Genomic DNA, 25,487 nt, shown 5'->3' with positions numbered 1-25,487 from the left:
CATCGCTTGCACACTTTATCTACAGTTAAATAAAATGTCATTTTATCATTAATATTTCCTACTAAAGAGCAAAAAGTTTAATGTGCTGTCAGTTTCCTTAAAGGTGATCCTGGTTATGTTTATTTCTCTGTGTTTGCGTCTGTGTATGCAATCTTTTCCTGCTTCCTGCTGTCTCATCCAAATTCTCAGGCACCGTTGGGATCAGCATGACAGTGTAAATCTGATCTGGGTCCACGCGTCAGCTCTGGCATGAATAATTCACTATGTTCAAGGTGGTGTGCGAGTGCAAATGGCAGGCACATGCTGGAATTGAATACTAGGTTGCCCTTGATATTTGTCACAAATAATTTTGGTGCTGAACCATCCCTTTCACCTCCTCAAGGTCCACACACTTTCTATTTAAAAATGGACCTGATTCAGTGACTGCACAGTGCCATCTGTTGATCAAAACCAAGGCACAGCATCAGTATAAATATGTTTGGTCATGTTTTTGTTTTTGTCAAGATGTCCACACCACAGTGTGTCCTACTGGTGTAAACTTGGCCATGAGAGAAGTCTTTTTCCTACTAATCCTTTGCTCAGTGTAATTCACTGACAATCCCTACTTAAGAATAATCAGCAAATGTGAGTTTTTTTTTTAATTATCTACGTATTTCTCAGTTTGTATGTGCTCTTGTTACCATTACCTAGGATGAAAGTAGATCCTTCCAAATAGTCCTCTAAAAAGCAGTCTTTGCCACTGTGGAGTACCATATGTTAAGATAACTGAATACAAAAAAGTCTCTGTTGGAAGAAGATAAGAATGAAGAACTAGAATAAGAACGACTGGGTGAGGGAGCAACTAGGGCAGAAGTGGAAGGTGAAGTCCAAAGTGGCCTCAGTGGTAATAGGATCCTCAGGGATTGTGACCCCAATCAGGAAAAGTGACTCCAGCAGATTTTGGGTTTAACATTTGATGATCCGATAACTTCTATACTAGAATCGGCTAAGAAACCTCTCCAAGCCCTCAAACTCCCATTCAAACATTGAGTCATGGCAATAGATCTATGCCAGAAGAAGACTGACTGCACTGATACCAATTTCTCTTCAAGGAAAGCAAGCAAAAAATTTTGGGATGCACAGACACATACCAGTAAAATAAGTTCTTAATTTACAATTAATCAAACTGGCTGGCGACGTTAAAAACCCAATGAAACAAAACAATGCTATTTGCATCGGAATATTTACAAATTTCTTACTACTCTTCTCCAAAAACATCCCACTCCACTGTGATTGATCCTCTCAAGTGGCCTGATCAGACTATATAGGCATGGCTGTAACTTAAAACAGCCTTTTATTAGATGCCAAATCATAGTTGTATATACTCTTGAATGCGGTATGGGTCATAAACATTTCTTAAAAAAAAAAAAAAAAAAAAAACGTTAGGCATACCTCAACATGATCATTTTGACCAATGATGGCTCAGAAATCAATGGAGGTGATAAATAGTGATGTGCAAACATTTAAAGCATTAAATCTGGTGGTCTGGGAACTTAACATGCGACAAAAATAACAGAAAGAAATGTGAAAAGGAAAAGAGACAATAAAATGAAGAATTTTGGTCAGTCTGTATAAATCAAACTCAAATGTGTGCAAACATGACTAAGGACTTTATTAACCAAATCATTTCCCCCATAATATCCACAAATAAAAGTGATCTCTTTATATATATTCACATTGTATAATTTCTTAATGTGACAAAAAAAATTCTCTCTTTTTTTCTTTTTTTTTTTTTTTTGGATTTCCAGCCATTGCTATTAATTGTCATTTGATCAGTCGCCATGCAGTCATCAGAAAGGTTGAAAAACATTACGATTGTTCAGCATTGGCGGTTGTTTCCGGCATCACTCCTCCTCTCCTCTATTGGCTCTTCATAATGTTAAAAACCCCATCGGTTTCCAAATCACAGATTTCATCACACTGCAACAATGAAACAAAAATAAATTAAGAAAGCAATGTTCTCCTGCAGAGTGCTCCAGAGTCCTCCTCCCGTTCCCTTCTTATTTTTTATATGTTTTATGTTTTTATACAATAATAATAGTAATAATAATAATGACTATAATTGTCCTTGATATAAATTCAATAGTATTTTTTCTCTTTCTCAATTTTTAAATAAATCATTTTGGCAATCCTCATATTTTTGTCATTTTAGAATAAAAGAATACTCAAGTAGAAAATAAAACTGTGAGAGAAAATTCATCAGAAGAGCGAGGTGTGAGAGAATGAAAAGTGTGAAAGCAACAGAGAAGAGCAAGACAGGAAAGAAAGAAAAGAGTGAAAGAAAGAAAGACAGACTCAAAGAAAAGCATCCATTTCAGATGCATGTCAGAAACGGCTCTATATACAACAATTTCTGTTGTGGAAAACTGTCCATCCCGTGCCTGTCGTCTGTCTCCTGTCCTCCCTCTTTCATTGTGTCCGCAGTTGTCCTTTTGTCTGTAGCAGTCTGTTGTATCCCAGTGTTATACCAGAGTGTAAGACTTGGCATAAGGGTTGTTGCTTTGTTTCAGGTGTCCTCTGGAGTCCAGCAGTGACTCCTGGGAGGTGCTGAGCTTGGCAGCCTGTGCTTGGGCTAGATCTCCCGAGGAGGGGACCTCGCCTCGGACCTCTCCTCGAGCCTCTCCCCTCTCCCGGACATCCCTGTGTGGGAGGGTGGAGGCAGTTCCTGGTTGCCATTGTTGCACCTCCCTAGGAGAGGGCACTTCCATGGGGGTTGGCTCCATGGGAGGTGGCCTCTTCAGGGTACGGCTTCTCTGGGGTTCAAGGCAGGTTTGTCCCATGGCTCCTCCACCTCCTCTTATTTCCCCTGTAGCACCAGCACCACTTCCGCTTGCTCCTGCAGCTCCTCCAGCTCCTCCACTTCCTCCTCCACTGCTGCTACCACTACTACTGCTGACCCCTCCTCCTCGGGCTGGCAGAGGCACGCCGCGGTTCAACAGGAAGTCCATGCGGAGGTAGGGAGGCAAGTGGACCAACTCTCCTCCTGTGAAGGAACACACAGGTGAGAAATTAAGATTAGTTAGATTGCGCCACAAAATCATGACACGTTGGTCTCCTAACACTGGTCCTCATTGGTCCTCATTGGTCTCTTAACTTTTGGATTTAAAGGATCAAGATGCTCACAAATTAGTCTGATACCAAGATGGCTTTGACCATTGTTGCTTTACAGGTCATTATTTATTTACTTACTTATTTGGATTCTGCATCTGAGAACAAGGCTGGCAGTATAGAGACAATCTTCTGAAGAGTTGCAGCAAATAGATTTGGAGGATAAAGCTGTTTGGTTTCATTCCTAAAAGCCTAATTTTTCATTTATTTATGGTCAAGTCACTTTTTTTTTAATGGAAAGATACTGATTTATTTGCCCAGTTCTAATGTCAGCTGCCCACATGATAATGCTGCTGTTTGTTTATTGCATTTTTTTTGTAATCTTGACTGATTTAAACGGTGACATGCCCACTTTAAAGACTGAACTCTGTCATTTTAGACCATTTTAGATCAGTTAAAATGAAAACTGTAAGTAACTCAGGTTGATATGAAGTGTGACGTGAGTGTTGAGATGAAATCAGTTCGATCTGTGTTATTAGTATTAATATTCAAGAGTCTTTTTGCCCTCCGACACACCGTAGCAGGTCTCTGAAATCCACATTATGGGTGCACTTTGTGCTCCCAGCAGGTCCCAATTAATCTCCAGCAACTTATATTTGTATTATTCCGCTTAGTTTACATTTTAGAGAAAGCCAAAAATACATATTTAAACCCACTAACCTCAGGCCTTTCTTTGACTACGATTTGCATACTTTCATTTGTCAACTGATCTGATTCAATGGCCAGAATTAGGAATAACTTCCAAAATGTAAAGAAAGAGGAAGCTAAAAATGATATTATCCAATCATTTTATTACAGTAGTTGTAGCTAAATGATAACTATGATTGACTATGATCTTTACATGATCTTTAGCTGGCATGTTTCTTATAGCAGAAAAAATAAATAACTATAATAAATATTGTGTGTATATATATATATATATATATATATATATATATATAATATACAAGAACAAGAAACAAGATCAGGTTCAAACCTGTTGCAATATGAAGCGGTAAGATTTAATGTTTTAACTTAGTGATGGATCTTGATGTAGTTTTACTTTTTTTTAGCTGTTAAGTAAATTTCTGAAGTGTCAGATGAGTGACAGGGGACGACTTTAATGCTGCTGCATCCCATCCATTGATAGGCTGAAATATTTAACAAAGCAAATTGGGTAAATGGATGTTGGGTTTTCAGATGTGGTGGACCGATGCACCTTGATGCACTGAAAAAGCTGCCTTTCTGAGAACCAGAGATTAACACACATTTCCAGGGAAACCGTTCATTACTAAAAACACTCTTCGGCACGTTATCCCTCCCACACACGCTGACACACACATACACCACCCACGCATGCACACATTTAAGTATCCTATATGTGCACAGTCACATTCTCTGCAAGTTACTCCACACTAATGCAGGCAACAGACAAGGCCTCCGGTACAGATTCAGTCCAATATGTGACCTTCGGGAATGGATTTCTGGGTTCACAGGGAGAATGAATCATTTGCAGTGTTTTATAATAAGCCCTATTAGTGCCAGCAAACATGATAAATGGCCTGGAGTGCTTATTGAATTAAATATAGATTTAAGTGTTTCTGAGGGAGCTCATTAGAAATGTGGTTTGAAAGTTCTTCAGTTAGTAAATTGCAGATTGCCCAGTAATGAGACACTATGTACAACCACAAAACAACAGCAACTCTCTGCCAAACGATTAATCTGTGTAAACATCTGATGCATCATTAGCTCAGAATAAAACTGAATAGATTTCTATATTTTCCATTTCATACAACATATTGGCAAGAATATGACTGCTGCTTCTGTTGTGCTGGAAACTGTGCACTGGTCACTCTGATATTACAGAGACAAATATGGAGCTGAAGCTGTATCGCCCACTCATTGTCAGGCACACTGGCCTCCCCACTGGGTCTGGGTTTTAATACATTTTTGTGAATATGTTTTGGTTTTTAGTAATAACACTGACTTTTAATGCTGGTTTGGATGTTCTGCTGCAGGAACTTTTGGCAATTTTAAACATCTGTTATGATGTGATGCCAGCAGGATGGTCTTTTTTCATGTAGTAGAAGCTGACTGAGCTTTCCAAAGCGCCTGGATATGTTACAATGAGGGAGCATCCACACACCTCAGTTACTGAACAGTGGGATGTAAGCTGTTTACCAAGAGAGTTCAGCCGTATTACTTACCAGCAATGTATGAGACATCTACAGTTCAGGCGGTGCAAGCTACAAATTACACCCTAAAGTATTCTCAGTCTCTAAATAATCCAGGAGGATGTTGTGACTGTATCAGGAGCCTAAATTTACATGAACCAAAATGATCTGCACTGAGCAATAGGTTACTGTTCACCATGACAGGTGCTGTAACTGTACTACATAATGACCTAAAACCAGATTGGAAGTTATAAAAAATACTGATATCCTCAATAAATTATATGAACTATTCAAGATGAGCATTCTCTAGAACCTTACAAATAAGGGGATATCGGTCTGTAAAGATAAACTGTGCATATTAGATTTCTTCAGCAGCAGGTGGACATAAACGTAAACCTCTGATGCATCTCATGAACTAAATCTGAGATCAAATTACACTGATTACACTTTTTTTTTTTTTTTTTTACAAATGATTCCAGAGGTCATAGCTGCAAATGAAGCGTTGCCAAATAAATTTGACAGAGTTTCAGATTTGGGTGAGTACACATAAAATTGCATTTGTAAACCAAATATTGTCCAGTTACACAAAGACACACACACACAAAAAAAAATCTGAAGTATGTTTGTAAGCAGATGTTAACAGGTACAGAGCAGAAAACTGTCAAATTTGGAGACTTAATTTCCCATACCGTTTTGTGGCTCTTAAGTTACAAATAGGAATTTTGGACCCGTTGTCTCCTCAAACTAAGTAGGCAGCTTTATCATGAATAAACTGACAGCAGGTGGTTGAGCTTTCTTCTATTCCAGATGGCAAACTGCAATATCAGTGTTGTGGAAACTAGAGGCAGCTATTTAATTTTTATAGATGATAACGTGTTTGTACTCTTATTCATAAGAAGTTGCTCAAGTGTATCTGCTGAAAGTGAAAAGAACAAAATAATCTTAGTGGCAACTAAGTCTTCATACATTAAGTTAAATGTCTTCCTTTAATGTCCATAACATCATGAAGTATAGCTCACTTGTGTCAAAGAATTATTGGCAACATCTCCATCTACTTTTAGGACTTTGGGGGGAAAATTACTAAATTTTTGGCCATATTTATGGCTACATTTTAAATATTCAGTCAAGTATCAGTGTGTATACACTTGAAGCTGGTTAATCTTTAAACCCTGCAATTAAAATAAGTACAAGCTATCAAACTGTTCCTTTATGCCTTGTAGAAAACCACATTTTTATCACCTTACAATCCTGTGACTGCAGTCAGCTGAAATGCATATCATTTGGCACAGCTAATAAAGATGGAAATGCTTATACTGTGATGATACACTTTTTTGACTCACTAAACTAAAAAAAAAAAAAAAAAAAAGAAACACAAATGACCCTGCATTTGTTCAATATTCTAACACATCTCATTACACATAGTTGACACCACACAGTAGAGACCACACAAGTTAGCATTGTAGCAACCTCCAATGTAACAGACACTGAGGTCTTGGCACTCAACGCTGCCACACCAGCCTGAAAGTGCAAGAGTCTGGTATTACACTGAAAGGTCTTCGCTGTGGCAGCAAAGTGCTGTTTTGTCCTGAGTGACAATAGCTTCAACTCAGGTTGACAGATAGCCTTTAGATGCCCTCTCTCTCTGGTGGACGGGTGATATGAGTCTGCCATCGGGTGCACAAACCTTCAAAACATAATGAGGCCTGAAACTTAAGAAGCAGATCTGATGGCCTCTACTCTCACTTGCTTAAACTGAGGAGTCGAGGACTGCTCGCTGTTGTGTGTGCACGTAGCTCTATATTTCTGCTCTTCAGACAGGACACCTCCAACATTGCTAATTATAAGAGGCCCCAGACACACAAGAACATGACACCAGAAAGGATGATAGCTGAGCTGTGTACATGTGTCAGGGAGAAAGGTGTCTTTCTGTTGGGATGTCTGTGCATTGTGTGGTCAGCAGTCTGTCTGTGGACTCGGCTAGATCTTGTAACTGATCTGTTGCCACGAGGAGCAGAGGGTCATGTAAGGTAAGACAACCTGACAGCAAATGTACAGAAAGGCTAATACTAGCTAATAGTATAAAGTTTTAAATCTGAAATCTTTATTTCACTATTTAGAAAATGTTAAAAAAAAAACTAAAGTAAACAAACAAATAAATAACAAATAATACAATAAGTATAAAGACACTGAATAAACATGTTTTGCTAGTTCTGAAAGCTCCTTAAAGTATTTCGATTTTTTGTAATCGGACTCCCTCTTTTTCTTTTACTTTTTTTTTATTAAATTAAATTATTGGTACATTAATTAAAATAAAAAACAACCTATTTATGAAAGTGTACATTTGTTTTTAAATGTGAGTGACACCAGTAATAGTGGCAGAGCTAAATGATCTGTGTGTTTGTGTTTAGATTTTAAGATTTTTCTCACTCTGAAAGGATACAAAAAAAATTTCATGTGGAAAAATGTAGAAAAGCTAAAATATTGTTGCTATTATTTATAGACCCTTGGAAAAAGAAAATAAGTTGTGTTTATCCTGGATGGGGTTAACTCCCACTTCCTCACCAGGTCTGTGCGCCTTGGGCACGGCCATGTTCATGACCCTGCTGACATCCTGAGGTTTGGGCGGGGAAGCGGTAAAACGGCAAATGCCCGACTCAGACGGCGTGCTGGAGGTCAGGCTGTCGGTGTAATCGTTGGTCCCTGCAGTCATCTGTTCAGATGAGGTGTCAGAGATGAAGCACTCGGTGATGGTGAACTTGGCGTGGCGAAGCTGCTCTTCCATCTTGGCATGCTCATAGGCTCTGGCCAACTCCTCATAGGTGGAGGATGCACTCTCTGTTGATACCATACTGCTCCGTGCACGATCTGTTGATTACATAGTTACACACAGGTTTAATTTTGGAGGAGTGTGTGTGTTTTAGTTTAGGAAATTTGCTGTGTTTATGGGGTTTTTTGTGCTGTACTGTGACAGAAGTAAAAAAGAAAGTTTGGGATAAATAAAGGCAAAGTGTGTGGGTGTTTATGTTGGATTCATACCCAGAAAATCTCAGCCAACAGTAAGCCCTGAAGTTACACTTCCAAAAACAAGAGACTAAATGTTTTGGATTGCAAAGTCTCCAACATGAGAGCCATGCTGACTGCCTTCACATCGAACTATCTCCCCAAATCAAATCAACATGATTTCTATCACATTCCCCAAACTTTTAACCTTGATAAATTAAAAAACACAAAAACAAAAAACAGTGAGTGTGAGTTCACGTTGATCAGGGATAGAGTTGTGATCATCACCTCCGCCTAGCTCTACCTGTATCTTGTGAGGGACTGACGCTGTAGCTGTCACTTTCTTTGTCAACAGATCCAGTGGCACGTGGTGTGGGGAGTCTCCAGTCAGTGGTCAAGGTGTGTGAGGAGCTGGTGGGATGCGGCCGGTTTAGAGTCCACTGGCTGGCGTAGCGACCCCGTGCTGCGGCAGGACCAGCTTTGGCAGTGCGTCTGGCAGTGGGATCTGGTAATGACAGCAGGGAAAAAATGGTTCATTTTTTCTGTTTATTGAAGTTTAATTTATCTGACAGAATGCTATACTTGAGTTTGTTGACATATTCCAGCTCCTGGGTTAATAAATTGATATATTCTGCACATGTAAGGCACAACTTAACCTTAGCATGGTGCTTGATACTTTTACTTATGAAGGCGTTATGAAGGCTCCTCCACAGTATACCTAATATTATAGTTTACTGATAGAGCAAAACAATTAATTTCCAAATTTCTCTGTCACCACGGAAAAATAACATTTATTTTATCATTTTACAGAGATTGCATTAACACATTTACCTTCAGCAACCACAGTCTACTTTTCAATAGACACAAACTTCCTCACCATCAATTGAAGACATTCACCCAACACTGATTGTAGTCTGTCAGACTCCAAATATACACTGCTAAGCCTTGACACAAAAACCACTGACAGTAAAAAGGTGAGTCGCGCTGCTCATCTTGTTCTAATGCAAAATGCTGCTGGAAATGTCTGCATCCGGGTTTCCTAATAACTGGCCTCAAAATTCTCGAATCTGATAAGATCTCAAGACATCTGTAGGAAGCAAGGCCAATTATCAAAGTGTCCACACCACAGTCAAGAATGCTCTAAGCCAGTGGTTCCCAACCTGGGCCCAAGGACCCCCCAAAGGGATCCCCCAAACAGCACAAGGGGTCCCCAAGGCTTTGACCATTTAGGGCCATTGTAAAAAAAAACAAAAAAAACTAAACAAAACAAACAAAAAAAAAAAAAAAACATGTCCACACAGAGACAAGTTAAAGTGTGTCAACTCAAGATTTTTTAAAATCATTTTGTTCACATGGAACTGGTGTTTCGGGAGCCTGAAAACCCAAACTTTTTAAACCAGATTCCAAAATGAATATGTTATACAATATTTTAACACATATATCCTTTGCTTAAATAAACAAACAAACAAACAAATAAATAAATAAATAAATAAATGCCATTTTCTTCCATGTACTGGAATTAAGTGAGCTCAGTGAGCAGGTGGAGCTACAGTAGTGAAGCACTTCATATCAATCCTGGTAATCTTGATTTTTCCAGCAACATTTAGCTAATAAAACACCACAGAGCAGGTGATTTTTCCCTATAAAATAATGATGAAAAAAATAAGGCTTTATGTTGGCTTCATCAAATGACAGAAAACAGTATTTATGGCTTTTTAGTACTTGCATGAAGGGGGTCCTCAAGGAAAGTAGTTTGGGAACCACTCCTCTAGGAGACTAAAATCTTGTTTAATATTCATTCCTGAGTAGTCAGAGCTTTTTAGGCTATCTGACGTGGACTCTTTTCACAGGTGGTCATAACATGATGGCCAGTGGGTGTATCTAAAAAACATATTAGCATCATTTTCAGCCTAACCCAGAGGCAGATGGAGCCTCTGGATTTCCACTGATAAATGAAACTACAATGGGACCCTTCAGAAAAGGCATGAACTTTAGTACTGTAGAGAAAAATGGGGCTGGTATTTGTAGTGGCTCAAACAGTAATTCAATCAGCAGGGATGGATGGATGAAATGATGGAAGTTTTTGGCCAGCGGTGAGGAGAAAAAAGGCTGAGTGAGCAATTTGAGTTCACGCCACAGTGCTCAGGTTAAATGAACCAGTCACGTGACCATTTGCATGCTCATTCCACTGTGATGAATGTTGGGCTTGTGTCTGTGTTTGTAAAAACAAATATGTTTTAATAAAATCAATGAAAACAGATCAGATGTTTCTTTCTGGTAATAATTGGCAAATTACTGAGCATATAATTTGCCTCAGTTTATGCAGTTTAATTGTGAGTTTTAGCTATTTAAGTAGCACTGACCCAAACTGTGGGTCATTCTGTACTAAACAATTTCAAGACACAATTAATGGTGTTACCTTCTGTCTGAACAAAACCATTCAAGTACATCACTAGGAGTGTCCAGGTCTAACTGCCCATTTAGAGCGCACCATCAGCTGAAAAATGTTATAAAGAAACAGGGAGACTCTTCATCAGTTCGGCTTCAGTGGAGCTTAAACACCAGTAACCCAGTGGCAGCTCTGCAGCACGGCTGGCAATGTAACGTCACCCCTCTAAGCCTTGCTGCATACTGTATGAAGGCCAATGGCAGCTCAAATAAAATGAGTGCTTTGCATTGTATATAATTCGGATACTTTAATGGAATGCTATCACCTGTATGAGCATTTTGTGTTGCTGAGGCAAATTTATCTTTAAGTGAAATCTGAAAAATATAAAGCTGCAAAGCAAAGAGAGCAAAATAATCATTTCATCCACAAAACAGTTCAGTTATTGTTAGTAACGCAGGACTAGTAACAGTGTTAGTAGGAAAGGAAATAAATGTTGAGCACTGACGGTGGTGGGACTCACTGGTTCCAGGCCTAGCATCGGACACATCCACCAGCGGCCCAGTGGCCTGGGAGAGAGACTGGTAGTGGACTGTGTGGGTCACTGTGGAAGACTTCTGCTTATTGGTCTCCCCAAAGTCATTGTCTGTCAACAGGACAGTTGATCTGTCATCTAAAAGAGAGAGAACGTAAGGGGAAGCCTTGTAGTGCATACAGTGACTGACAAGCATAGGTTTCAATGAGAGCATCCTACCGATTGTCTCCATGGTGTCCCTCTCCTCAATCAGGAGCTGGGCTCTGGGGATGTCGATGTGCATTCTTAATGTCTGCTGCTGTTTGTTCACTGTGTCTGGCGTCCGTGTGTTCTTACTGAAGAGATAAAATCGAAAAAAATCATGAGATGCTAATTCAGTTCCTCTTCAATTGATAAGTAGCTGTATGAAAGCATAAAAGAAAAAAGAAAAAAAAAAAACAAGGAAGGCATGAATGCAGTATATTTGATTTTTACTGACAGGGGCTGTAACTCTTGGCTGCACTGTGATTTATGTTTAGGCTAAAAGGAAAAGAGCGTGCACAAATTAAAATTAAGAGTACATACCTCATCAGCATTTCTGCCAGGCTTTTGGCATCTGTGAAGTCAGCAAAGAGGGAGTTAATGCCATAAAAGTCCTGCCGTAGCTGATAAGCAGTGCAAATACTCTACAAGCACTGACAACTCCTCTTAAAAAAAGCCAAGTGTGTTGAAGTATTGTAGAGCATACACACAGACAGTGAATAAACTCTTTTTTTAAGGGTAAAACCACTAGTCTTGTTTTTTTTACTTTTGATCAGAACTGTCTGCTTCACTGCCAGTTACGTGCTTATCGGTGTGCTGTCAAGTATGTTTGCGCAAAGATATGTTTAACTGGGCGGCTGTAGCTCAGGAGGAAGAGCAGTCGTCTTTCGACCGGAAGGTAGGTAGGCGGATCGATTCCAAGCTTTCACTGACTACATGCCAAAGTGTCCTTGGGCAAGACACTTAACCCCACGTTGCCTCCCGATGTGCCAGGGTGTGTGTGTGAATGGGTGAATGGGTGAATGTGATTAGTAGTGTAAAGCGCTTTGAGTGGTCAATCTGACTGGAAAAGCGCTATATAAGTACAAGTCACTCCATTTACAGTAGGCTAAATGGATCTTCTACTTTTTGTTAGACAGATAATAAGAAATTATACTAAATCTAACAACACATTTTCATTTGTAACTCACCTCTAAGTCTCTTGAGCCTCTGTTCCCTCCTTCTCCTCTTTAGCACCATTAGCATAATAAAAACCAGCACAGCTACCACCAGAACAGAGGTGATGGTCACCACCATCTTCAGACCTCCGCTGCCTGACATGTTGTCCGAGATGGGATCTCCTGTTTTCAGTAGGGGAGGGATGGTACCTTGGAGGAAATGGACAGATTTAGACATTTCCTGAGTACTCAAAGCTAAAACAACACTACATACTCATTTAGACTGTTGTCGCTACACTTCATTTTATTTTTCTAAACATCAAACACCACACCATTTTCTACATTTTTATTGTTCATTGCTGCTTTTGTAATCCATTTGCTTTTCCTTTGCAACACCAAGTACTAATCCTAAACACAAAATACCAACGTTGATCTTTTCCTGCATACAGCGACTAGAGAAGGATTATGCTTCGTGTAACATAATCGCAGATTATAAAGCAAAAAAGATTCTTAGAAATGAAACTTTGATTACTTATTTTCTATATGTATGCCTTTTATATGCATTTAGAAAGCTTAACATTCCTGGAGCTTAAAGTAATATATGGGCTTTATAAAACTATTGCTAGATCTATATGAACTACATTTATTGATTTTATTAATGTTATAAATTCAGGTTTTTTGAGCTGTGCTGCAACCAATCAGATCCCATCTGGGACAAGGGTGAGCTGATTGTATAATGCAGCCAAAATTTTAAGTGATATTCACTTTATTCAGCAATTTTAGATTTTTAGAAATAAGTCTCTTCAGCAGGACTTGATCCTGGTTACTTACTCGATGGGAGGACAAGTATGAAACTGGAGTAACTCAATCCTTAGTCACACATCATCTGCAGCTAGTTCAGATGATGCTGCAAGAGTTTTAACAGGAACCCGAAAAATAGAGCACATAACCTTTGTCCTGGCTGTGCACTTTAGAGTACATTTAAAAATCCTTATGTTTGCTTTTAAAGTTTTTAATGGTCTTGCCTCAGATTACTTGTCTGAACTTCTCCACCACTAAACTCCGTGTCGATCCCTCAGGTCAGCTGATCTGCTGCTCCTGGTTGTCTGTAGCTCTAAACAGAAGCTCAGAAGGGACAGGACCTTTTCTATCAGTGTGCCTCAATTGTGGAAAAACCTACCTTTTCCCATTCGACAGGCTCCCTCACTGTCTATTTTTAAAGTCCGTCTTAAAACTCACTTCTACTCATTGGCCTTCATTCCAACTTGAGATTCAATCTTATTTGGTTTTTAATTGATTTTTATTTAGTTTTTATTGTCTGAGTTTGAACTGATGTATTTTACTACTTTTATTTTTATTTTATTTTATTTTATCTACCTTAGATATGTGCAGATGTGGCTGGTGTTAAAGCTCTTTAGAAATAAATGGATCAAGATAACTGGTTATTGTATTATGTTGTCTCAATGTCTGGCCAATAAAACATTGATACTTTGTTGATGCTGTTTATCATTAACATTACATGGATGAGTAAAAGCTTCCTTATAACCTTTGCCATCTTAACCTGTGGGGTATATGCAAATGTCTCCCTTGTGGGAATTAGCTGTTTTTAATTTTTGACAAGCTCTTAAACTTAAGTTTTAAACTAATGGCTTTTGTGGGTTGTTTACTCACTTCCATCAGCGTTTAGTGTAGCGAAGGTGATCCTCTTCTCTGCTGAGCCAGCGCTGTTGGTAACCTTCATCTGGAGTTCATACCAGGTCGCCTCCTGCAAGTCGTACAGGATGTAGCTCTTGGTTAGCGACGTGCGCTGGGCTGTGGTCCATGTAGCAGAGTCCACAGCTCGGTACTCCAGTATGAAGGAGGTGATTGGACAGCCGCCATTGTTCCAGCCAGCCAGGTTGAGCCTGGCCCTGGTGGAGTTGATGCTGGTGAAGAGTTCATGTTCTTTGGCAAACTGGGGTTCTGAGAATAGGATGGATAGCATAACTTTAATATTCAGAGCTTTTAAGTCTTGTGTTTTATGTTTTATAAAAGATTTATCTTTATTTGTTTTTCAATCACTTCAATAATTTTATTTATAAGGTCCTTAGCAAAAGCTGTGATTTACTGTTGGTATGTGAGCAACATTTGAGACTCAAAATTCCAAAATGAAGTAAATGAACCCTTCAGAGATCCTCCTTACCTTTTCCATGAGTCTTAGCTTCGATGATCTCACTGATGCGTCCTGGCCCCACTGCATTTTGGGCAGTCAAGGTGAATTTGTACCATGTACCACATTTGAGGTTCTCTAGTCGGTATGATCGCTCACTGGGGCTGATGGGAAAACTGCCCCATTGCTCACTGTTGTCCTCGGAGTACTGCAGGATGTAACCTGAGAGGAAGGAAATCATCAATGTATGCGTGAAGGAAAGCATGGACAAACAAAAGTCAGGATAAATTACAAATACTTTTGATGAGTATTTGACTCTGTTGCAGGAAGACTGGGGAGGAATTACATGACTAAATATAAGCAGATTTGTGTCTCTGTGAAGCTGCAATTCATTGGAATCTATAGTTGCTTCAAGTATGCTGACATAAGTTTTCTTGGTCTCAAAATCCAAAACGTTGCTTAGATACAAACTATTAGGCTTCTCCTGTACCTGAAAGATGATTTGGGGGGGATAAGAATATGGACCTATTAGTTGTAAATGTGTGAAAAACAGATTAAACTTTTTACCTGAACTTAACAAACTCTGCTGAGAATAAAACCTAAATAATTCATTGAAAAGTGTGGTGGTGACAGGCTGAGGACAGGGTGGCCAACCGACCATAACTGCCATCCCTGGAGGATGCTGCGAGCCAAGCTACAAATAGACAATGTTCAGCCTAGGTGTGTGTATTTTGGTGATGTATGATGCTTTGAGCAGAGAAGCAAAACAAATATCACAGAGAAGATATTGTAGACAGCCTCTATGGTCCGAAGACAGGAGTTGCTTGATTAGGATCGATGATAAATCACTGCAAATAGTCTCACTGTGATTGCACTTTCTCTAAGATGGAAGGCTTTAATCTTTCCCTTAAACGGACCTAATCTTCCCTGCTGCTTTTTAATCTAGCTGTTAGGCTAGAGAATTGTGCTGTACCAGCAGATAATGAGACTCAAGCACAAGAACAGCAGCGGAGGATGAGGTGACATTACCCATCGCAAATAGCTGACAGGAGGTGATTGTTCTTTAATATCGATGTGGCTGAAGCTAATTTGTGGGCGTGTTTATTACATTCAGCTGCACTCAAACAGTTTAATTTATTTTCATGTGCATTTTGTTTGTCAGTGGGCAAGTGTGACAATCTCACCTCTGATGGAGCTTCCGCCGTTGTCTCCAGGTATCCACGACAACGTGATTGATGTGGTGGTAGTCTTGGTAACAGTGAGGCGTGGCTGGTCAGGAGGGACTGTGAACAGCGGGATGCAGCAAAAGGTCATTACATGGGTGGTGTTTGTGTGATACTGCCTTATGTGTCAATGTCCAGTGTCTGCTCAATCAGTTGCTTTTGCTAACTGAGTGAAATGACCCTGGCAGTGTTTCAGTAGCAACCATGAAAAAACTGGTCACATTCCCTATAAGAAAAGAAAATGAACAGTGTCTCTTTTATTACCTCCATTAGGATAGGAAAAATGGACCATCTTTCATGAAAGGGAGGGAGATAATCTATTGCTGGCACAATAGTCAAAGCAATGATCAATTCATTTTAATCCAGTTGTGCTAACTGGGATTACCTAGGACAAGAAGGTGAGTTTGAATTGCCTGCGATAACAATATATTTAAATTTGTAGCTTTTTTCTTTCTTTTCTGAATTACAAACTATATTGTTTCATTTAACTTTCACAAAACTATGTGATAAGAATGTATCCGACAAAGTACCGAATGTATTCTGATTTCTTGTTCTGCTGTAGACTCAGGACTGTGGAGTTGGATTATGGCTGCTCTGCTGTCATTTCTTCAGTACTTAGAAACTTGTACCACTTGTCCTTGACCACACTGAAGTTTGCCAACAGGGTAAAGGAAAGGCGCTTAAGAAAAGACCACAGGAGGTAATTTTTCTGAAAATTTATCTGTACTCCTGAACAAAACCGTAGGCAATGCTGCTGTAGCGATCTTCAAATGATTAGTTAGCTGTATTCTTCCCTTTTCATTTTTCCCCCTATTTGTTTGATTTTTGTTTTTGCTTTCTTAGTTTTTCTGTTTTGTTTGTCTTTTTTTTTTTTTTTTACTTTTGTCCATCAAGATATGATGGCTAAAGACAAGTTCCCATTTCTAACTCAATGGATTCTTTTGGTATGGAGGTAGAACATAAAGAAGTATATTTTTGTTGGGTTACAGGCAATATCACTAGTTAGCTTATTCAGTCATCTCACACAGTAACTATAAGTATAAACGGATTGACAATATTAATACATTTAAAAGCTTTAAGAGACTAGAGAGGTTAATCAAAGAGCAAATTGCTCCTTTATGCTTAGCTGTCATTCTCATTAAATATATCTCCCCACTAATAATAACAGCAACAAATAAAGAAAATCATTCACTCTTGTAGCCTTAAAAATAGCAATAAAAACATTTTTCTGAAAATCAAAACTGAATTATACATGATCAGTTTAACGTGGCATAGTTCAATAATTTAAAATACATTTTAATCATTTATTTGAAGGTGACAGCAGATATTGATCAATATACATTCTATTACCATAAATATGCTGGATTTAACAAAATGCTCATTGTTCTGAAAAGGGTTATTTTTTAATGAAAGTTGATTGGGATCAGACATGTTTGTGCAGCTGTAATCTATGCCAAATGTCTCCATTAGAAAACAAAAAAAAATATTCCTTCATAGACAAACTGGTTTATTTGTACCTTTGCATTTGTTTTACCCAAGATTTCAGTTCCAGCTATTTTGTACTAATATTTGTTGCTATGACGACTTGCCTTGGACTTGTAGGTTGAGTGTGATCTCGTCTGACCCCCAGTTGTTGCTTGCCACACAGCTGTAATTCCCAGAATCCTCTGCTTTCACTGTACGAATGATGAAGCTGCCATTACCATGGACACTACGGCGACCATCTACCACAACAGGTGTAGGTGTCCCATTGGTGCTGGAAAAAGATAAAGTTATGAATCCCTGGTCGTTTTGTTTACTTCCTGCTTTGCAATAAATGACTGAATGACCTACTTTCCCTTGAGCCACTTGATGGTGGGAAAGGGGTCACCAACAGCTTTGCATGGTAAAACGATGTCCTTCATCCAAGGAGTGGTGACTGTGCCATTGAATGTCAGGATCCTGGCTGGAGCTGAGTGCAGGACAAACACAGAAATCAGCACTGTGTTGAATCTAAAGTAAAACATCAAAGTAAGACACCAACTTTTTTCCCTTCAAGATGAATCTTTATTAAGAACTTGCGCTGGGAAACTATCTAATCTATTAAAAGAAACACCCAGGTTCACTGTATACATCATAAAATGACTGAGAAGGTGATGAAGCCTGTTTAGAGGATGTTATACCTTTGGCCAGAGGCTCCACTGTGATCTTTTCACTGTTGTTGCCATGACCTGCTGCTGTCACAGCCACCACCCAGATACTGTACTGTCTGTTTCGAGCCAAGTTTGGGATCCTGTAGAAATATGCATCTGGAGATGCCTCAAACTCACTCATCACCTGTAAACCATGAAGAAGGAAAAGATTAATGTATCACTGTGCAGCAGCAATGTTTTTCTTTTTCAGTATATTCATATACAGAGTCACATCTGCTGGATGGCTTTGACACAATAGAAGGAAAGTATAAAAAAAAGATCACAGAAATCTTGTGGTATACAAATGCTATTACCATTGGATGCAGGTTAGAGCAGAAGACAATGTATTTCCGGATGATGCCATTGAGTTTGAGTGGAGGGAGCCAGGAGACAAATACATCCGAGCTGCTAGAGGCGGCGGCCTTAACTCCTGCTGGGGGACCAGGAACTTTGGAAAAAAGACAAAGCAGCACCACTAATGTGTAACGCATCATCTAGCAGCAATAAAATATCAACAAAACATTAACTTGTGATGTGTGGTAATGCTTCTTTTACCATCCTCTTTGGTGCGAACGTAGATCTGTTCACTGCGGACGCCATCTCCTGCATTTGTGAACGCTAAGACCTGAATGCTGTAGTTGGTGTACTTCTCCAAACCATCCAGCTCCAGAGATGGTTGGCTGGTGGTCACATTTCTAATTTCTCCCAGTTCTGACACAGAAGAGAAGATATTTTAAGAAGCCTTGATATCAAAGCTGGTACACAATGTAGGGTATGGCACCACTTCCTGGGATTTTTATGAATATTAACAGGATTTCTACCAAGGGAACCAACGGAGAATGTCTAGATAAAGCAATGGGAACTTTTCTGCATAATGAATTATTTTTACCCAACAAAACAGGCATTGTGGGATTTTACTATTCATTTCTGCTCTCATTTCCTCTCCCTAATCTCTTAACACCTTGTCACTCAGAACTGACATGAGTATGGCTGAAGTTATTGCACCTCTTGAATTATTTATGGAGACGAGTCAGACTGCATGTTGGATTCCTCCTATATTACTATCAGAATAAACAAAAATAAATAATCTGTGTATTTCTGTTATCGCAAGTGGAAAACAATTATCTCATTATGTAATGTGGCAAAAACAGATTGAAAATCAAGTTCAAACCTAAAGATAAGTTTGTAGATGCAGAAACAGCACATGAAATGTGCAAGTGGATGAATGAACAAGCGCATCAGGTAACTACACGTACTGATTTAAAATACTCTCATAAACATATTATGTGTGTGAATGTTAATACCTCCATCAGGCAGGTTGGCCCAGTAGATGACTCTGTATCCCTGCAGGTTTCCATTGAGAGCCTCTCTGGGCAGAGGCATCCAAGAGAGTGAAATGACCTCTGGAGACTTGGCCACTGCCAGGACATTTTCTGGAGGCCGAGACGGCACTACCAGAGACAAGAGAGGAGAAAAGCATTGGACTGGAAGCTTAATGGATGCATGTTAGTAATTCACCAAATAATGTTGGTGCTGACCTTCTTGTTTAAACATGTGAATGATTTTTGTCCTCTTATACAAGGCTTGACGCTCAACCTTATCTCACTCAGTGCCTGTGGGATCCCTTATAGCCAAAAAGCCAAACTGGCATTTGAATAAGTTCAATTGACAATAAATGCTATAGAAGGTAAATCCAAAGGCTTTTATTAGTCAATTTGTCTGGGAATGAGGGCAGGGCAATTTACCCAAAACTGGTGACCTACCTCCTTAGCTTAAGCACAAAAAAGTTAAGGCTTTCCTATATTTCTGCTCCTACTAACTGATGTAACTAATTATTTCCTTATTTTAATTCAACAAGTCCTCCTGAGTAGGCTTCAACAAACCCTGGCTTTCAGTATTTGAAAATTGTTCTCATCTTCAATGATGAAACCTCATTTTAAAATGATTAAATTTTTCAGGTGTGTCTTTCTACATTGTCTTTGCTTACATATTATTTTAAAAGCAGAAGCATTTGCACCATGTAATTGTTCTGAGTAAAACACTCTACATATTGATGACTTTAAAAATAGAGAATTACTCATCACCATGTGCACCCATCAGTAAATTTATTTTTAGTGTAAAACTAGGCTTTAGAAACATAAAATTTAAATCCTTACATTATTAGATCTGTACACAAATCCAGTTACAGCAGAACAGTACATGGATGCAACGTTCAAGTGTAGATCAGAAAATATCCAGTAGATGGAGACCTTCTCACAAGAATAGATTTAGGCTCATTAAGGCTTAGTATCTGAGGGTGAGGGGTCTGAACCACATGTAAGCTATTCAGATGATGGGCATACAACTAACAAAAGCCACATATATTCCCCTCTTACCATCCTCCAAGGTCTTGGTGACCACCTGCTGTGAAGACGGCCCGGTCCCAGCTCTGTTTGCAGCCTGAACCACCACACTGTACTGAGTGAACTTCTTCAGGTTGTCTAAAACTATGCTTTCTGTGGTGTCTCCTGTTGTATCCACACTGATTATGGTAAATTGGTGGCTCCCACCAGGACTGTACTCCCTGTAGCCCACCTGGTAGCCACGGATCACACCGTTCTGCAGGTGTTTCTGTGGAGGCTGCAGAATAAGGGTCGGCAAAGGAAACATGGTCAGACAACTATCGTTTGTGAAGTGCAGTTACTTTTGTCCAAAAAAATTATCCCTATTGGATAGTTTAGCAAGATTAGATTATTGTACTCAACACTTAAATGAACATTAATTTTCATCTACTGTCAGTTCCACATCTCTATCTCAAACCATAACAACATAAATAGTTGTCAGTTTTAGTGTCTATGTTGATTTGACATAACAGTTGGACTTTACCTTCCAAGAAACTTTGATGCTCTGTGGCGAGGTGGGCTCCAGAGTGACATCCTGTGGAGGCCCGTCAGGAGCTGCAAATGAGACACATCATTTACAATCACTACATGTCTGTTTAGAATGGGACCGATGATCTGCAATGAAGCTCACCAAATTCCACTAGATGGTGGTGTTGAGCTGAGAAAATATTTTCCTTCGTGCTCTCTTTTTTTGTTTTACATTCATGCCATGTGGCGATTTCACTTTAACTTAATATTAATTAAAAAGAAACCTAAATCAAAGTTCACCATAAATAATCTGAGAAACATTTCTTACTTCATTTCAACAATAGATCTCAGAATGTGCCAATTTATGTGATAAAAAGCTAAAGAGGGATTCATTATAGGGAATAGAGTACAAATGAACACTGATAGAGTTGAGAGCAACACTAATTTGATTTGTTTTCCAATTCATAATAGATGATAGCCTCACTTTAAAATGACTATAACCCTATTATGTGCAAGATGACGAAGTCTTCTTTTAAAGAAGTGAAATATCTTATGATGACAGTATTAGGTCAATGACAGACAAATGAGAACCTTTAAAAACAGATTTGGAGACAGTGGAGTTTAATCCCAGTAAAGATAATTTAATCCACTACTATTTTCTTCAGTGTTATGATCGATATTTGTCAATATTGTTGCTACATCTGAACCGTGAATTAATGAAATAAGATAAAAGAGGGTGGAACTGGAGAGCGATACTTCATACATGACATGGCTTTTTCCAAAAGTCAAGTTATAAACAAGCAATTCTTCGAACAAGTTTGAGTATGTCTTCACGTCATCTTAACATCTTGTCAACACTGAACACCTAACACTTGCTTATAAGGTGCCTCTGCTGCCTTACTAAAGGGATAAATAATATTAATATTAATAATAATAATAATAATAATAAGTTTTTGTAGCACTTTTCTTACAAAGTGCTCAAAGTTCCTTGGATGGTTTAAGGAGGGATTTGAAGATAGCTGGAGCAGTTGACAAAGGGCTTTTAATAAAATCAGTAAAATTTAAATGTATCACAAAATGTAATCTAGTAGGATAGGAGTCATCAGTGAGTCTGAGATGTATTTGAGAACAAGGCCATTCAAGGCTTTAAAGATGAGCAGTAAGATTTAATAATTAATACAGAAGGAAACAACAGAGTGGCAGGCACAGGGGTGATCTGGTCATAAGGTTATGTCCTGGCAAACAGCCCAGCTGTACTGTTTTTAATTAAATGGAGGTGAATAGATTTGTTGTTGTAACGTACGGCATATCTCCTAAAAATAGACAATAAACAACATTATTTTTGTTTGTCACTGTAAAATCTAAAATTCTTTTAAACCCTGTTTTTCTTTTTCTTTTTTTAATGTCCTTTCAAGATGAAATTGTGTCCTCCACTTTTGTAACAATGTAGCTAACATGAAATTAGCTTATTTTCCTGAGTGTTGAACCAGGGCATTCGTTCAGTCAAGCTGAGACTACAGCGCCCTCTGCTGGATAAGAAGGCAAATTACTTACGTTACTTATGTTGCATCCATCTATACCAGGGGTAGCCAATGTTGGTCCTCGAGGGCACCAATCCGGCAGGTTTTCCAGATTTTCGTGCCCCAACACACCTGACTTAAACTAACGAGTCATTGTGGAGATCCTTATAGGCTGTTGGATCTATTTAATTTGAGTCAGGTGTGCTGGAGCAGGGAAATCTGGAAAACCTGCCGGATTGGTGCCCTCGAGGACCAACGTTGGCTACCCCTGATCTATACAGTCGGTGGTATGAAACACTCACAGACAGTAATCTTTTAATTCAAATGGTGATGTTTGAATTTTTTCCATGTTTGAACGTGGGAATGTGCCCAAGTAATGTTCAAACTTTAAATAAAAGTCCAAAAAACATATTGGACAAATCCATTGATGTCTGGTCAAATATCTACTCTAAGTTAGGATATTTTTATTAGACAATAACTACCGGCACAGTGCTCAGAGGGCGAATTTATTAAATATCATAATGACTCATTAAAATAAGTGAAAGGGTTATTGAAGTGTTTAATGGAAGAACTTGATGCTTTTTCAATGAATTTCTACTGGTTTTGCATTTGCAAGCACTTCCTTACCTGGGCATATACTTTCCATAGTTTATGAGCGCACAAGAGGCTCACTAACCTGCTTCATCAGTAGTGATGGTGAGCTCATTGCTGGGGTTGCTATTGCCAATAATGTTCTTGGCAACCATGCGGATGTTGTAAGTAGAAGAAGGGTGGAGGTCAATAATAGTGGCCTGATTTAGCTGTGGCGACACGTCTTTGGTTACTTGTGCTGATAACCATGAAGCTTGAGGGAATACAATGTAAAAAGAGAGCAGACTGTTAGCAGTGGTTAAGAAAAGTGCATTATTTTCTATATGTCTGTTTCCTATGCAGTTGATCTTATTTGAAACTAAGTTATATTACTTTTTTTTCCTTTGTGTCTACCTGATTTGTTCTTGCATTCAATATCGTATCCTGTGATGGGGCTGTTGCCATCAAATCCCATGGTCCAGCGAAGAGCAATGGTCCGATCTTTAACCTCCCGGATCTCCACCTCTGGAGGATCAGGTGGTTCTGTGGAGACATAAACAGAACCATTAATTATTTAAAAAAGGACTAAATAGTAGGTAGAGCAGAGCCACAAATCTGTTTTACTCTGTGATTTACCCAGTAGAGCCTAGATAAAGACTGGGAGCCCCAAAGTACAGCAAAAACATTAATAAATGAGGGAATAAAGTGATAAAAGAAATCTTTACCGGATGCTTTCTAAGCTGAGTCTGAGGGAAGATAGAGCTTACCTTGGACTGTCAGCTGAATGATGCCTCTGTCTTCGCCAAAGGAGTTGATGGCATGACAAGAGAAGAATCCTGAGTCATCACGAACAGTCGGCATAATCTACAAGCAAAACAAGACCACAGTCAAGGTTTTCAGGTGGGAAAAGTTGATTTAAACAAAGTCTTAGTCCTATTTGATTTGTTTTAAAGGGCAAGATGCACAGTGCACCCGTTTCAACAGCTGTGTTATTTTGAGGTAAAGTGAAAAAGCAAAGAAAACCTAAACCAAACAAGACACTGTACTACTAAATAATTTTTAAAACATATTCTCTGAATTTATATCTCATTGTAATGTGTTTTCCCTTCTCTTTGCATACTCCCCAAATATTTAAAAATGAGTTTGATTTGCAGTAAAACCTGACCACTGACCACCAGTGTAGAGATGACTTCATCAGCCACTTCTTTGACAGTGACCACATATCGGCTCGTTTCTGGGTTGATGATGCGCTCCTCTTTCTCCCAGCGCACCATGATGGGTTTCTCTCCATGAGCTATGCAGCTCATCCGCTTCTCCTCGCCCTGTGTGGCCAGTGTGGTGTTGGGGTAGGAAGTAATCATGGCTGGGACTAGATGGGCAATAAAAATGAGAGAAATTAAAGGAGAATCGTAAATATAACCACAGATATTTACTGTAATATACATGTGCAAGTGAAAAAAGTAGAGCAACATTAGAAAAGCATCTCCAATACATCAAAAAATATAATAAAGTGGACAGATTTTTCTTTTGCTAAATTGAAAGAAAAAAAGCATTATATTTTGGGAAAATGCAGAACATGTAATGTTTTTCTTGTCTTGTTCTGACAAAACTCAATTTTTCTTATTCTGTGACAACCATAGCAACCGTTTAAACACTCCAGGGACCTTCATGAACTCGTGTTTGAGTCTGCACGTCTTCCCCAATACTTAGAAATTGAAAAGGAGCCCTTCAGGTGAACCTGCGCCTGCTTTGATAACGGCAGCGAACGGTAACATGCTGCTTTCTGAAGATGAGGCAGAGGAATGGAGAAAAAAGCAGTGACTCCTGCATGAACTCCCATCAGTCTGAGTGTGGAGTCGGTCTGGCTCTACGCCGTAACCACACACCGGGCTCATTAGCAGCACGTCTAGCCTGTGTGTGTGTGTGTGGGTGTGCATGTGTGTGTGCCGTTCAGCAGAATGAGAATATGAACCTTGCTCACCCACATTCTGCACTCACACACACTCACACACACAGCTTCGTTCTCTCTTTTTCTCTTTACCTACATGAAGATTTTTTTTCTGATTGTAACATTCTGAGACTTTTGGGTGCTCTTCACAGCATAATGATCTCTAAAGAGGGAAGCTTCTGAATTGGATTACGCCATATTAACTCATGCAGTTTGCGCAGACTGAATGGCTGCATTAATCTATATCAGTGTGGACCTTATTGAAGTTATTATCAGATACATTACAATGCATTTAACAGTTTAAATAATATTCTGCCCATACGAGTGTGAGTTCTGACAGTATGTGGCCTAAAGTAAATTGAAACCTTTAAACTTTTGATTCAATACCTGACTTTATTTAGCTGTTTCATTTTAAACCAGCAGCCATGCATTATGAGCAAAAATTAACAATTTCAGACTGTCACAAACACACAGCATGTTAAGCTTATATAAATAATTCTATTAGTATTCCCCTCACAGATTCATAAATTAAATTAGATTTCAACAATGTAGTCATATTTTACTTTATTTCTGTTAGGCAAATAATTTAAAGTAGCTGTCCATGTTCAAACAGATTTATATTCAATCTTGTTCAGTATTGACAAATTACTGACTGAGT

At 38.9% G+C, this 25,487-nt stretch overlaps 1 protein-coding gene across 2 annotated transcripts in view; it reads right to left on the bottom strand.

Annotated features, from left to right (window-relative positions):
* Positions 1-1,636: 1,636 nt before the first annotated feature.
* The window catches only part of dscamb (Down syndrome cell adhesion molecule b), a 124,168-nt gene continuing 100,317 nt past the window's right edge, over positions 1,637-25,487 (bottom strand). Inside the window, exons 12-33 of one of the 2 annotated variants that reach the window (XM_041995433.1) lie at positions 24,054-24,250; positions 23,649-23,745; positions 23,296-23,424; positions 22,988-23,155; positions 20,808-20,878; positions 20,318-20,561; positions 19,247-19,393; positions 18,498-18,653; positions 18,257-18,390; positions 17,934-18,087; positions 17,605-17,722; positions 17,361-17,527; positions 15,733-15,831; positions 14,582-14,770; positions 14,071-14,361; positions 12,433-12,609; positions 11,786-11,816; positions 11,441-11,556; positions 11,195-11,359; positions 8,605-8,805; positions 7,863-8,165; positions 1,637-3,022 (exon numbers count right to left, since the gene is read on the bottom strand). In XM_041995433.1, the coding sequence (XP_041851367.1) occupies positions 2,502-3,022; positions 7,863-8,165; positions 8,605-8,805; positions 11,195-11,359; positions 11,441-11,556; positions 11,786-11,816; positions 12,433-12,609; positions 14,071-14,361; positions 14,582-14,770; positions 15,733-15,831; positions 17,361-17,527; positions 17,605-17,722; positions 17,934-18,087; positions 18,257-18,390; positions 18,498-18,653; positions 19,247-19,393; positions 20,318-20,561; positions 20,808-20,878; positions 22,988-23,155; positions 23,296-23,424; positions 23,649-23,745; positions 24,054-24,250 (3,875 nt within the window). In that variant the 3' untranslated portion in view covers positions 1,637-2,501. The remainder of the gene's footprint in view (positions 3,023-7,862; positions 8,166-8,604; positions 8,806-11,194; positions 11,360-11,440; positions 11,557-11,785; positions 11,817-12,432; positions 12,610-14,070; positions 14,362-14,581; positions 14,771-15,732; positions 15,832-17,360; positions 17,528-17,604; positions 17,723-17,933; positions 18,088-18,256; positions 18,391-18,497; positions 18,654-19,246; positions 19,394-20,317; positions 20,562-20,807; positions 20,879-22,987; positions 23,156-23,295; positions 23,425-23,648; positions 23,746-24,053; positions 24,251-25,487) is intronic. The other variant, XM_041995434.1, reaches the window with a different exon arrangement.

The sequence above is a fragment of the Melanotaenia boesemani genome, chromosome 9 (assembly GCF_017639745.1).
Source record: "Melanotaenia boesemani isolate fMelBoe1 chromosome 9, fMelBoe1.pri, whole genome shotgun sequence".
Lineage (NCBI taxonomy): Eukaryota > Metazoa > Chordata > Actinopteri > Atheriniformes > Melanotaeniidae > Melanotaenia > Melanotaenia boesemani.
Note: the sequence above shows the minus strand (reverse complement) of the source record. Positions and strands in the feature narration are given on the sequence as shown.